The sequence below is a fragment of the Triturus cristatus genome, chromosome 5_1 (assembly GCF_964204655.1).
Source record: "Triturus cristatus chromosome 5_1, aTriCri1.1, whole genome shotgun sequence".
NCBI lineage: Eukaryota > Metazoa > Chordata > Amphibia > Caudata > Salamandridae > Triturus > Triturus cristatus.
In genome coordinates this window covers 645,512,941-645,527,244 of record NC_140587.1, presented here as the reverse complement: position 1 = coordinate 645,527,244, position 14,304 = coordinate 645,512,941, and the positions used below count along the sequence as shown (strand labels likewise).

General features: G+C 44.3%; 1 protein-coding gene across 10 annotated transcripts in view; it reads left to right on the top strand.

Annotated features, from left to right (window-relative positions):
- CHCHD7 (coiled-coil-helix-coiled-coil-helix domain containing 7) overlaps positions 1-14,304 on the top strand; it is a 223,809-nt gene that overhangs the window by 69,911 nt on the left and 139,594 nt on the right. For 4 of the 10 annotated variants that reach the window (XM_085605599.1, XM_085605596.1, XM_085605597.1 and 1 more), the window contains one exon: positions 3,677-3,775. The exons of the other annotated variants lie outside the window; for them this stretch is intronic. In XM_085605599.1, the coding sequence (XP_085461725.1) occupies positions 3,677-3,775 (99 nt within the window). The remainder of the gene's footprint in view (positions 1-3,676; positions 3,776-14,304) is intronic. 10 annotated transcript variants of the gene reach the window in all.

Genomic DNA, 14,304 nt, shown 5'->3' with positions numbered 1-14,304 from the left:
ACCCCTCTGGCAGGACTTAGCCCTCAGGCAGGGTGCACTATATCTCGTGTGAGGGCATACCAGCATGAACAGACATGCCCCTGCAATATCCTTGTAGAATCCTGGATATTGTAAGTGGCCAGGTTAGCCATAGTAAGTCATGGGTCTGACACTCGTCATTACGAGTTCCCCAGCTCCATGATCGCTTCACTGAAATATGGCATGTTTAGTACCAAACCTCTCAGCATAATAAACCTGCACTGATTCCAGTGTCCGATTTATTAAAAATTGCACACAGAGGATCCCTTAAAAGGGTCCCCTGACACCTACCAATCCTTAATGTGGTCACTGACTGGCCTAATCCAGCCTGCTACCACCAGACCGTTTTCTGGCCTCCTAGGGAGAGTGTCTGCACGCTCTGAGGTTGAGAACGATGCCTTTCCTGGGTGAAGGTGTTCATACCTGCCCCTTGTCAGGCAGAGCCATCCATGGCGGGGCGCTTCAAAGGCTTTGCCACTTTTGTAATGCAAGCCCACCCCCCAACCTCTGTTATAGGGAGCGGGCTCCCTTCCTGTCCTCACCCCCTTTTTGGTGGGAGGACAGGTGGGAAAATATAGAACGAATAAGTGGTGTCCCCCCCCCCCCCCGTTAACGCCACCCCTCAGGTGCTCGAGGAGAGTTGAAGTACACTTTTCAGTGCCCTCATCTTGAAGATGGTGGAACTTATTCAATTAGGGCTAGGTCTATGTCCTCCTCCCACAGGAGGTGGGCTTAACAGAGGGTGTAGACACCCCAGGTAAGGATCCCATTAGCCACTACCTCTCACTCCCTTGGAATGCCACTAAATCTAGTATTTAGGTGGCATCCCCAGACCCTGAACTTTGGCTCTTCTTAGGTCATCAGGAACTGGACACTACAGAGATGCACCAACAGAGAAGACTGCATAGGACTACTGTCTTGGCCCCAGCCCTACAGGCCTGTCTGCAGCTATCGAGGATTCTGCTCGAAAAGATGACTCGTCCTGCAGCCCAGCAATCTCCAGAACCTTGTGAGGACTGCCTGCCTTCGATAAGATATCCCGAGAACAACATACCTGTTCACAAAGAAACTTTCTTCGAAGTAAAGACTCTGATCTGAAGAACCTCTAAGCCTGCCCCAGTTTCACCTCTGCAGCCAATGCCTCCGGCCTGAGTCCAAGTGGCCCACCCGTTCCAGCAAGGTTCCCCAGCGCTCCAGAGCAGAGTCCACTGTAGGCTGACCTCTCCTGGACTCCTCAGTTGCCTGCAGCCTCTGCAGGGAGACCCCCCTCAACCGTGATCTGCTCTGGTAAGCAGTTTCAGACATCAGAAAGGCACCCCTGCACCCATCAATCCTGGGCCTTGGTGAAGAGGACAAAAGGTGTCCCTACGTCTTGAGCATCGCAACCTAACTTTACAGCTGTTGGTTTCCTCCTACCAGCCTCCTGGCATGAGCCTACAGCCCTTTTCCAATTTGGCATCTCTCCCTTTCTTTTCATAGGGCATTCAACGCTGTTGGCAACCTGCAGCCGGCCGATCCTGTGCCACTGGTGTTGTGGTGTAGTGTTGGTGCAGCCCCTGTCCGATTTACCCCCAAACCCATTGATTTGTATTGGGCATCCGACCTTGAACTTGCACCGTGCACCCGGCGGTCACTGTGCCGCTGGGGGTGTACTACTGATCTGAACCTTGCACAATACTGACCTTAACTTCTGAAAACTGGTCTTGTAAGTCTATGTTACCAACATATATGCTGAATGTTTTCTTCCTACCATAGGTTAACATTGCAAAATCTGAAAATTGCACTGTCTGTTTTTTAAACTGAAAGTATTTCTATTGCAAAACTTATTTACCTGTAACGAAGTTCTGTAAAACAAATATAACCTAAGTATTATTTCTTATACATTTTTATAAATTGGTCTCAGATTTATTCATTGAGTGTGTAAAATTTATGTAACACGGGTTGCTGCAGCCCCTGCTGTGCAGGGCCCAACCCCCTCCTCATTCAGCCCAAAGCCTATGAGGATTTGCAAGATATTGGAGACTCTGGAGCCCCATATCACATTTTTGGGGGGGTGCCCCAACAATCCGTGTTACATCACTGCTTTGGATGGCCAACTTTTAGTCAGACGTTCCCAATCTCAAACGCAAACAGTGTGCACCTTTACACTTCAGGAACAGATTGGCTTCCATTCTGATGCCACTTTTTACCTGGCCCCTCACTTTACATGTAACCTTGTGATCGCTCCTCTGTCACGCTGCTTCCCCATTGCTCCTCCTGCTGCCTTTGAACTATATCAAATCACCACTACTTAAATTTGTCTCTTACAGGCCATAAACAGACTGTTTTCCATTGAACTATTACAAAAAGTGTGTAATACTTAAATTTGAAACACTATTATAACTTGTGTATGCAAAAAGTGCTGAGCAGCATAAAAACACCCCATCTTTGTGCTGTAAGACATTAACACACATTTTTGTTTTCCCTCGTGACCAGTGCTTTAAATGGGCCGGTACTCACCGGTACGGAGTACAGGCACTTCCGAAGTTTTTTGCTGTAAGTACCGGCACTTCTCTGTAGCCAGGAAGAGTACCGGTACCCTGATCCACAGCACGGCAGGCTCAGGTTAGGTTTCTGATCCAGTGCAGGCCAGAGCCGCTCTGCTTCCAAGCAGCTTGTAATTAACTCGGCTGAAGTATCCTTTTCCAGAGTTGCTGGTGAAGATTTGAATGTCCCCAAACTGCAGGGGGGTGAAAGGGCCTGCACTGTCAATCAGGTGCGCAGCAACCATTCGGGTGAAAGTGCCATCACGACTTCCATTTTGTGTTATGAGTTAATCTGTGTTTTTTTTACAATAACACATTTCTCATGTGTTTTAATATGTGCTGCAACTGGTACAGCAGTTTCTATGTATGATGATATTTTGCCCTTAGCCCCGCCCACTTGCCACACCTCTATTTTAATGAGTACCTGCACTTATTTTTCCCCATTTAAAGCACTGCTCGTGACTATATACACACATAATTTATAGCTTTTGTCAATACTGTTCTACACAAGCTGTACCAAAACCGGTAGCCCTGGCTTTGTATGCATTAGCACTTTAACGCTAGACCTGTTAGCTTTGGTCAATGCTTGTTGGTCATAGGGCATCTCAAATGTAAATGTTTCACCACATTCCACTGCTAAGCAGGGCACAGAAAACACAGTCACTTTATGGAGGGGTTCTCTTGTCAGTCCTTGAAGTCTTCATCCTCTGCAACTTACAAATGTGTCTAAAACTCCACAATATTATGGTATCGACTGCCTTGAAATACTAATTTTCCTCGCTAAAAAGTACTACGAAATTGTGACTAAAAGAACGAATATAAAGCAGCTGCTTCCATTACACAGTAACACCGGAAAAGGTAAATCACATGTTGCCTTCTGAATGAATTTTTATGGAACACTGCTTTACAAGATATGGTCACAGACATTGTGAAAGTGTGCTATTGCTGTGGATTATGATATCATTCCTTTGTCAAACACAATAGTTCTTCAAAATTGAAGTATAGCTTTCACTTAATTCATATAGGCATTTTTAAAACAGAATACAACTGTTCTATCAAGCCTTAGGAACATAACAGGTCAGGGCTCATTTAAAAAAAAATATTACTTGAACTTTTATTTGTTTTGTTTAAAGGAAACAGATGCTTCTAGCAAATGTATGGATGACAATAATTACCAGAAGGAGCTATGTAACAATTTCTTTTTAAAATACAAAAACTGTAGAAAATTTTGGGTAAGTAGAAACACTTTTTATGAATCCTTTCAAGTAATCTAATATTTTGCAAACTGTATTTGTCATGTTCAGTAGTTCATGCTGTCATCTTGTTATAATGTGGCCTTAGGATTTTTGAAAGAGAACGTGATATGGCGTATGACTTGGTTTGGCTTAATGCAGTGAGATGTGCAACTTCCAGGTCCTAGCAGGTTAATCCGGCCTCAAAACATTTATCTTTCAGTGTATATTGAATAAGCATCAAAGATTGGTTAATTAGTTATTCATTTTAAGTATTTTTCTGCAGCCCTGTTCACCAGGGCCTGAGAGAACTTAACAGAACTACAGGAAAAAAAATAAAGGTACTGGTGCACAAAAAATTCACTAGCAAAAAACTCTACAATAGCAATGACTTTGTTCTTCAGCACTCAGGTTCTTGTTCCAAAGCCTCAACAGATAAACTGCAAATTATTTCCTTTTCAGTATTATCTACATGAATCATGGTAAGAAGACTAATCACATTAATCTGATTCAGGGGTATACCATGACACTTTAGTTTTTGGATATCTTGGGCCACTGCCATGTCGTGCATTAAAGTGTTGCTTAAATTTAGTTTGAAATCTTACAGGGAGCAACTATAGTTCCTCAGTGGCTTCACATGTTGGAACGTTTTTATCTATATAACTGTTCCTGTTGCGCTACATTGGACATACTCTGACTTAACCAAAAGACTCTCTCGAATTCCTTTATGAAAAAGATTGTAATAATCCCAGTTTGCAGAAAGCAGCATTATTACAGCTCATTTCATCACAATATGTGAAGAAAATATTTTAAGTCTGAAGTCCCATTATTGCAAACAACCCTAAAGACTTGAAAACATTCTCTGCTCCCATAGTCCAAGATGAGTCAGACTCCTAAGCTCTTAGTTCCTTTACTTCTTAAAATATGCTAGACTCCTTTATTTATTTTTATTTTTTTTCTCAGTAGGGATTTGAAAAGCTATTGTTGAATATTGTCTTGGTCAGACTACAACATTCTTTGCATTCCTCCTGTCATCTGTGTAACTAAAAGATGTGTTCGCCCGTTTCTAAATCCCTGGTATCTCAGGAATTGCCCTGGCACAATTGTATATGAATAGAACACACATGAAAATCTGCACCTGAGGCTCTCTAGACTTGCCAGTGGGGAAATCCCTGCATAGATGATGCGTTATATTGGTAGCTTTATATGCTTCCCTAAGTAGTGTAGTTTTCTGTCGTTACTTGGAAAGGCTATCCTCTAGAAAGGATATAATTCAGCAGCTATCCTTGGTAAACATCTAAGCCTAGGAACACAAGCTTCAGAGAAGATTTCTTGGGTGTAGGGTGTCAGACATTTAACAGTTATAAGCATTCAATTCAGCAAAACCAGCAAATGCATCTACAGTCATTACCATGAAGAAGACTGTATCAGAACTGTCAGTTGTCTGATATAATTAATCTATCCAAAGGTAGACCGAGGCCATGGATATAATGTTCACACTAAAAATTTACATTGGCTGGTGGTCTACAATTATAAGTGGCACCAGCTCATATTAAGTCCATTGAACAGTGATTGTAAAAAGTTGTTTATTTTTGTTCTATTTGTTGAAAATAGCCTAATGCTTCTATGGATCCTTGCCTCGAGAGTACCGTAAACATACCATGACAAGTTGCAAAAATGGCATACACATCTAAAAGTAACATGCCATACAGTGAAAGCATAGATCCTAATTAGTAACTGCATTTCTTGTAAGCTGAATCAAAAACCTAATAGTCTTTTAATGTTAAGACCAATCTGAAATCTAAGACGCCTCATGTAGAATATAGGACATTCCTTGATTTGAAGCTAATGACTTAATGAGATTCATTTTGTTTATGCATTGCATTTTGGACAATTCTGGTTAGTTTTCTGTATATTTATTAAACTTAAAGGAATTTGGGGAAGCACCATGAACCATCTGCATGCTATGCAAAGAATATCCATTTCCTCATGTTTTTCAACTGAGTCCTCTGCCAGGTCCATAATTCTAGTTAGCCATGTCATTTCTTTGTTGGCATTACAAAGAAAGACTGGCATAACATTACTCATTGATTCAAGAGCCAGCCCGCTGCCAAATCACACTCCCACTCATGTCATCCATCACTGAAGTATAGTTTTCCCAGTGTTGCCGGAAAATTAAGTTGTACCATTTTAGTTAGCTGTATCTTAGGAATGTGACATTTGTCTGACTGCCGTTCAGCCTGACCCAGCTGGCAATGAGTGCACTCTTTCCACACATTGCCCCAACACTAGGGTGCCCCAAGGTCGAAAGTGATTTTGGTAATGTTAGCCTACAACTGCCAATACAGGCTAAGGTCATTATTTAAAGTTTGCTGAAGGCTAGACCTCCTCCAATAAGACCTGGAAATACAGGCTAAGGTCCTTATTTAAAGTTTGATGAAGGCTAGACCTCCTCCAATAAGACCTGGAAATCCTGTCTGCCTCATTAGCAATGCCTTGATGTCAATGGCACTCTAAATTGCATTCTCCACTTTTTGGTGGATATCCTACATCCACCTATTTCTGTGTAAGGCCCAGAATCCTCAGTAATTATCAAAGGAACATTGAATTAGGGGAAGTGAGTTCTGAGCACTGCAGAACACCACAGGAATAGAGATAGAAGCAGACACAATGGTTTCCCACTCTGTCATGCTAAAAGATTTTTCGCATTTCAAAAGGAATGCCTTGTAAACTTCCCAGTGCTATGTGAAGCTGAGTTTAGTGTAAGGTAAAGAAATCCCATAACAAGTATGTGCTGTTACATTGCCAAGCTCAGAACGTGTAGTGGTGCTAGACTGGGTGGCCTCAGGAAGAAAGGGCAATGTCAAGGATGGGATGCATTTCTGTTTTGATTTCTGTGATAAGAATTCAGCTGGCTTAATTTTGGCAGGTGGCATGGCACTTGATTATCATTGTTTCTTGTGGCACTGCCATCTGGGCTTTCTCTTGCTGTATCTCCCTTGGTGTTCATGATTCTGGATCCACTCCAGGTTACCTTCATCAGAGAGGGGACTTCGCAGTGCTGAAGGACATACCTTTCTTGTTCTTTAAAGGTTGAGTTGATGCCAAACAATACAATGACGAAGCAAGTGATACTCCAGCTTTGCTGCTACCAGAGCTATCTCAGATACTTCTTGCTCTTCTGTTTGTTGTGACAGTCCTGTGCCAGCCATGATTGCCTCCTGTGCAGCACTAGCGGGGGCTTTTCTTTCTAATAGACCACTGATGATGATGTAGAGACTGGTACATTAGCTCAATAGGAGACCAGCTCTTGGATCAGGGGAAAACACCACCAAATAGGATTAGACAGTTTATTTCCATTTTAGGTACTAACAGCTCTCATGAAAAACCAATTTCCAGTCATTTGTGTACAGTATCCAGGAAGGAGATCACAGGTGCCAGGAATCCATCTATATAGCAGATCCCGAGAATGTGAAGAATGGTCCTCTGCTACTTTGCAGAGTCAGTGAGAGGCAGTACAACAGAGACAAATTATTCAGAGGCAACCATCCCCTTCCAGGGACACAACGGCTACTTGTTCAGCATTGAGGGAAGGTCGACATTCATGCCAGCCAACGTCAGACATAAATGGAACCCTGGCAGATGTGCAGTGGGGTGGCTCTCACTCTTAGCTATGGTGTACTGTCAACTTGTTACCTCTTCCTATCTCTTAAGCAGTGTTTCCTGCTAGGTTACCTGGAACTGCTTCTGCTACACCTGTAGCAACTCACCAGTGCAGGGTTCATCAGAAAGTTGGTGTGGAGTATTACAGTCTCAACACCCAGAAGACTCCTTTCTCTTTGGAGCACATTTAGATGAGGAAATGCAGCTTATGAAGTCAGAGAGGTAGACCCTCAGACCAGTTGGTCTCGGAGAGAATATAATTTAAGCATCATCATTATAGAACCTATGAAGGTCTTACCTACTAACGGTAATAGCAACATCAGGCAAACTAGTACCATTATTGAAGACCAACGTAATGCAGAGGAAGTCACCAATCATTTGCAGCTTCTGGGAAACCACCTGAGGGAAACTGGGTCCTCCTGTCTTTCCCTCCCTTCCTTGTGCTACTGTGATAGGTAGGGTCTCCCGATAACCACCGACCCCCTCTTTCCCCCCCCCCCACCCCACAAAGAGAATGGCAAGGGATTACACAAGAAAAGAGTAGGTGCTGAACATTGCTCAAAGACGCTACTGTCTCCGGTGCAAGATCACATAACTAGGGATACCGCCAGTTAAGTTCTTGCAGCTCCATCAAGAAGAACTTCAAAGAGAAGTGAACACATTCTAAAGAAGCAAGTGAAGAATATTTGCATAGCAATACCTCAACGACTGGATGATCAAGGGCTTCTATTCCGATCAAGCTCTTAATCACTCCCAACCAGTAGTCCATGCTTTCATTCGTTTTGGGTTACAAGTCAACCATGCCAACTCAGTGTGCGACCGGGTCCAATGTCTGCACCTCCTGGGATCTGCTCTGTACACTTAAGCACACAAGTGTTTGTCAGTTTCGGGGGGGATGGGGAGGGCTACGCTTCCTTCTGTCAGAAAGGTATTATGTCTCTTGGGCTTCATCGCATCATGCATTTGTCCTAAATGCTAGCTTCACATTACACTGTTCAAGGAATAACTAGAAAATTAATTGACAGGCATTTTACACTTCATTTTAGCAGATAATCAGTCCTTTCAGTTATGATAGTAGTCAGTAAATATATTTCTGCATCTTCCTTTGCATAAGGCCAATCCATCACAGACATAGTAATAGACTATCATAAGAGGGAAGCTAACATGATCTTTTTCAAGTTCAGTGCACACGGTCCTAGAAACAGATATATTTTGACATCTGTTTTCTTTTTTTCTAAAAATCTTTTATTTGATTTTGTATAAACCGCAGACAGCATAACCTGTAACGGAGATTGCACTGGTACATATGACAGTTTTGTCGGTATATAACCTAGAAATCAGTAAGAGTAATCTGCTTGCATCTGCGTGGGGAGGTTAACAAAATAGCTAAGCCATTCAACAGTTGGAGGTCAGTGCCTCAACAGCAGATGGAGAATGTAAGCGAAGGAAATAAGTTCATTCAATGCATTAAACTTGTAAAGCAATGAAAAAGGAAACAATGGGACAACAACCAGAGAGTGAGCTGGAAAACAAGTCTTTGAAAGGTAAGGGCCTCGTTCCTAGTGTACAATAGAGCAAGTTAGCAGTAGGAGACAGGCTGAGTTGTCCACCAGGGGGAGCGGTGCAATGCAGTGGTCCAGTTGGGGGGAGGTTCCTGTAGTTTCAGGAAGTGAAAAAATATTAATTAGAGTGGTCTGTCATCATCACCTGTGGTATCAACCAATTTGGACATCAATGTATCCCAGTTAGCAGCTATTGGTTGTAGGTGTAGTATTCTTGTTTCTTTCCATTGGAGAGCTAGGCTCATATCTTTCACCCATAGCTTGAGCGATCGATTTCATGATGTTAAGAGTTTGATGCACTTCCAATGTTGGTTGATTCATTTTTTTTGCAAGCGCTAACACCACGTTAAGGAATCGGGAAGCCACCTTGCGTTTCTTTAATTGCAGCTAAAGACCGAGCATGACCACCTCCTTGAAATTTATCTCGGAGGTTCTTGATAATCGACTTCAGGCAACTCAGCCCAATATGTGTGTAGGGAGGGACAATCTCAGAGCATGTTTCAGCTGCTTTAGGGGATCACCCAATGCAGAATTCTAAACCCCTGGGAAATACTCTGCTGATGCGCGCAGGCAAAAGGTAAGTTCTGCATAGTATGTAAAATTATATGATCTTCAGCCTAACATTACAAGACTATTTCTGCTAGAATTCTAGAGCTCTAGCACATTCCCTAGAATGAAGGGCCCAATTAAATCCGCCCTCCCAGGTATCTTGTGTAGATTGTGATGAAACCTGTGTGAGAGTAATTAAGGCTTTATTGAGCCAAGTGATGTGTGCTTCCACCACCCAAGGCATGTAGTCAATTCATCAGTTCATGCGTGGTGGTTCTGCATTTGTCATAGACCAAACCCATCTGAGAGAGTTCCACACCAGACCATAGGTACGACAATGTCCCTCGTGGAGGCCTTAGAGTTCCACCAGGTACCACAGGAGGTGACAGTTGGAAAAGATAGTCCAGGGTTGTCATGCCAGCCCTCTCCTAAAAATCTAGCTCATGGCCCTTTAAGTGTCCCACTGGTTTGGGTAAAACTAATAGTTGTACCAGGGGTGCGTAAAGGGTGACTGATTAGTTACTCAGCGTACCCCGTGCCAGACAGGGTTATGCCACTGAGATGGTGGGGAAGATCTATGCCAGAGGCCACTTCTGGAGCCAAAGCACCAGAATGTTCCTACAGGCTAGGAGTGATCTCACAGTACACAAGGCGTTCAGAGAATTCCCTGGCAGCCATCTGGCTAGTCATTGGAAATTTTAGGGGTAACGAGGTCACGTTGTTATGTTTCTTATCGGTACCCTGATTTAGGACCAGGGAACATCGTACACTTTCCCTACATCAGCTCCCGTTATTTCATATGAACTAGCCTTATAAGGACATAACTCCAAATAAGGACAGAATGCCTTATATGTACATTATGCCTTATAAGGGCTGCAGCCTTTTATGGACTAAACCTTTCACCTAGTTCCATGCCGAGGGTGGGTTTTTCCCGATCGATATTGTTAAGAAGTCATCCTTAGCGCACATGAATAATTGATGACTACACTCTCCAGGGGGAACACTTCACCTCGCCCATTGACGCACAAGGTTTATTATCCAGTATTAGGATATCTTTCATAGATTCACATGCCTGAATCATTCCCTGTCATCGAGATGGGAGTCCCCGGTACATAAATAAAGTAATGTCCCATTAGACATATTGAGTAATAGGCCAATCGCCTCACATTAGTAACATATCCAGGTCCTTTTGTAATAAGGACCAAACTCTAGAGAGCAACAAATCAGCTGCCACCACCGTCTGGAACCTTCCTGGAAGGAGCTCTAGTCCCTCAGATTTTCTACCGCACGTCGTGCTAAGGGAGTCTCCACTGAGCTCTGCTCAGGTTTTTCCTTATCTTTTGGATTTAAGGCCTTTTATTCAGATATTGCTCTGAGTGAAGTCTTGCTGTCTTCGTGTCGGATACTCCTAAGAAAGGCCTTTTTAGGCCATGTGATACTTGCAAAAAGAAGAGCTTGCATGTCGACGACCAACATAAGGACTGCCTCTACTGTCTTTATCAAGACCATACTCCTAAAGACTGCAAGGTATGTCGTACTTTTTCTACAAAGACTTTAAAAGATCGTGAGGTAAGGCTTTTAACTTGGCTGCAGAGACGTAAGGGCAAAGAAGACCCCTTGTCCTCTGAGGAGAGTGAAAGATCATCTAAATCCTCCTCAAAGACTCCTCAGAAAAGGCCCAGAGACGCTTCTCCAGGTCCTTCTACGCAGCAACCTCAAAAGAAGACGCACAAAAAGTCTTCAGAGGCTCCAAAACTTAAGGATTTACCTGCCAGGGAGTCTTCTCCTCTTCAGGGGTCGAAAAAAACAGCTTTAGACCCTCTAACTCCTCTTCCGAGGGTGGAACACACTTTTAAAAAGCCTTCCTCAGCCCCGTCGACTACACCTCGTCGACTATGGCCTTGACGACGACAAAATCTCCTCATACAACCATTGGAGTGACTTCGTCGACGACGACCTTTTCTACTCTTTCAGTCTCGTCGGCATCCCTTTTGTCGACGACCTCTTCGCCGACGGCACATACACCTTTGTCATCGACGATAAAGATGAAGAAATCCTCGTCGACGGCGACAACCGCGTCGACGACTCGCTTGACAACGACCTCGACGCCGAGCAGGAGTACTATCATGATGATAGTCATCATCAACAGCCACAGATGGTTTGTCTTCCTTCAGCCTTGGTCTCTGACCTGCAATTTATGATATCTGACTACAAAAGGAGGTTCCCTACCTCTGCGTTGTCTCCTGTTCCAGTTCTCTCTCCGCCACGGGGGACGCAAGTTCCACCAACGCCGCCTCCCATTGAGATGCCTGTACCGCCTCTTCCATCTACAGACGATGATAAACAAGAAGGGGAGATTCAGGATACGCAGTCACACCACGACGAATGGGACGACTATGTTATCCCTCTTCCAGCATCACCATTGCCGGACTCACCTCCCGAAGATATCGGAGGTTTCCATAACCTGGAAAGGGCAGCACAACGGTTCCAATGCCCTCTCACCAACAGGACTGTTTCCTTTACAATTTCAAGGAACCATACAAAAAGTCTGTTAGGTCTATGCCTATCACAGACTACATTTGGGATCAAGGCATCAAGATAATGTAAAATCCCTCTACAGTTCCTCCAGTCTTGCCAAGATTGGACAAGAAATACAGGGCTCCAGACACTGCTCCAGCCTGCCTCATTGGACATCTCAAGCCTGATTCAGTCATTACTCAGGCAGCTCAACGCAGATCGAAAAACCCTTCTGCCCCACTTTCAGCACCCCCTGATAAAGAGGGCAGACGCCTGGACAATATTGGAAAGCGTTTTTCCTCCATGTCGGCACTAACAGTACGAGCGTCTAACTCTTTAGCGCTATTCGGACGCTACAACAGGCAGATGTGGTCAGATATTGCACCGTACTTGGAGTCCTAGCCGCAAGAATCTAAGGAAGAAGTAAGAAAGGTGCTTCTGGAAGGTGAAAGGTCGGCTTCTGAAATTCTAGACTGTGCGATGGACATCGCATCCACTGGTTTCCACCAGCTGGCTGGGGTGGCAGTCCTGCGGCGCCAAGGGTGGCTTAAGGCAACAACATTCCGGCCCGAAATTCAAACCATGCCCTATGATGGACAACTCCTTTTAGGTGCCCATATTGACGAGGCCCTCCAGGGTATCAAAAAAGATACGGATACGACCAGAGCTCTGGGTACTCTTCAATATAAAAGCACCCCTTTTCGAGGCTCAAGGGGTAGGGGACAATATTCTAACAGAGGAGGCTTTCAGCAATATCGGTCTTCATACTCCTCCTCTAACCAACAATACAGACCACAATTTCAGCAGAGACAACAGGCGCAGACTTCATACAACAAGCCTTCTTTTCGCGGAAGAGACAGACGACAGAAGGATTCCGCCCGTCGCCAGTGACTTCTCTCTACCGCCAGTCTCCGTTTCGTTTCCACCTTCCAAAGTAGGAGGAAAAATATCCCACTATCTTCAAAATTGGAATCCGATCACAACGGATAGTTGGGTTCTCCAGCTGGTGCAGTTTGGGCATTCTCTGGAATTTGTGCAAACTCCACCGCCAACACCTCCTCAACATATGAATCACAAACATTCACACCTCTTACTCCTGGAAATATCATCAATGCTCCAGAAGGGTGCTATAGAACGGGTTTCTGTTCGTCAACGAGGACAAGGTTTTTACTCCCGATTCTTCTTGGTGTGCAAAAAGGAAAAGAAATGGAGCCCGATTCTAGATTTAAGAAGTCTAAACAAGTACTTGAAAAAGCAATCATTTTGCATGGTCACTATCCAGGAAGTCCTGCAACTTCTCAATGCAAATGACTACATGGTATCCTTGGACCTCCAAGATGCCTACTTTCATATCCCTATCCACAGAAGGCGCAAAAAATTTCTGTGTTTGCTGTGCCAGGCAGACAATACCAATTTCGAGTCATGCCTTTCGGGCTCTAATCAGCCCCTCGCATTTTTACAAAATGCCTTTTTCCAGTGGCTGCATACCTCAGACAACATCATCACCAGATCTTTCCTTATCTCGACGACTGGCTCGTCAAGGCATCCTCTCTCGACCGCGCAAGAAAGTCTGTCTGGGGCTTTTCAAAAGATTAGGTCTTACCCTCAGCTCAGACTAGTCAGTCCTCCAGCCTTCTCAGCGGATAACGTTTCTGGGAGCTGTCCTAGATATGGTCCTGAAAAAAGCTTACCCACCACAGGAGCGACAACAAAAACTCCTGCATTTGGCAGAACGCATACGCAAAAGAAAATCTTTCAGTGTGCCTATTCAAAACCCTCCTCGGAATGAGGTCTTCTTGCATTCTTCTTGTTCCTTACTGTCGCCTCCGCATGCGTCCTCTTCAGGAGGCTCTCTCCGCTCAGTGGATTCAAATCAACGGATCCATCGACGACGACATACAGGTGACTCCTCAGATGGTCTCTGCTCTAAACTGGTGGACTCAGCCACAAAATCTCTCAAGTCCTATCCTTCCTAACTCAAGCCTTCCCTCAAGTTATAACCACAGATGCGTCTTTAGAAGGTTGGGGAGCCTTCCTTCAGGTGCTTCAGATCAGCGGAAAGTGGTTGTCTTCCGAGTGGAAGCTACACATAAACCTACTGGAACTAAGAGCTGTCTATCTAGCCCTCCTGGCTTTCCTTCCCAGGATAAAAGGTTCACAAGTGCTTGTCAGAACGGACAATACTACGACCATGCACTACCTGAACAGGCAAGGAGGGACTCGTTCACTCTCTCTCAC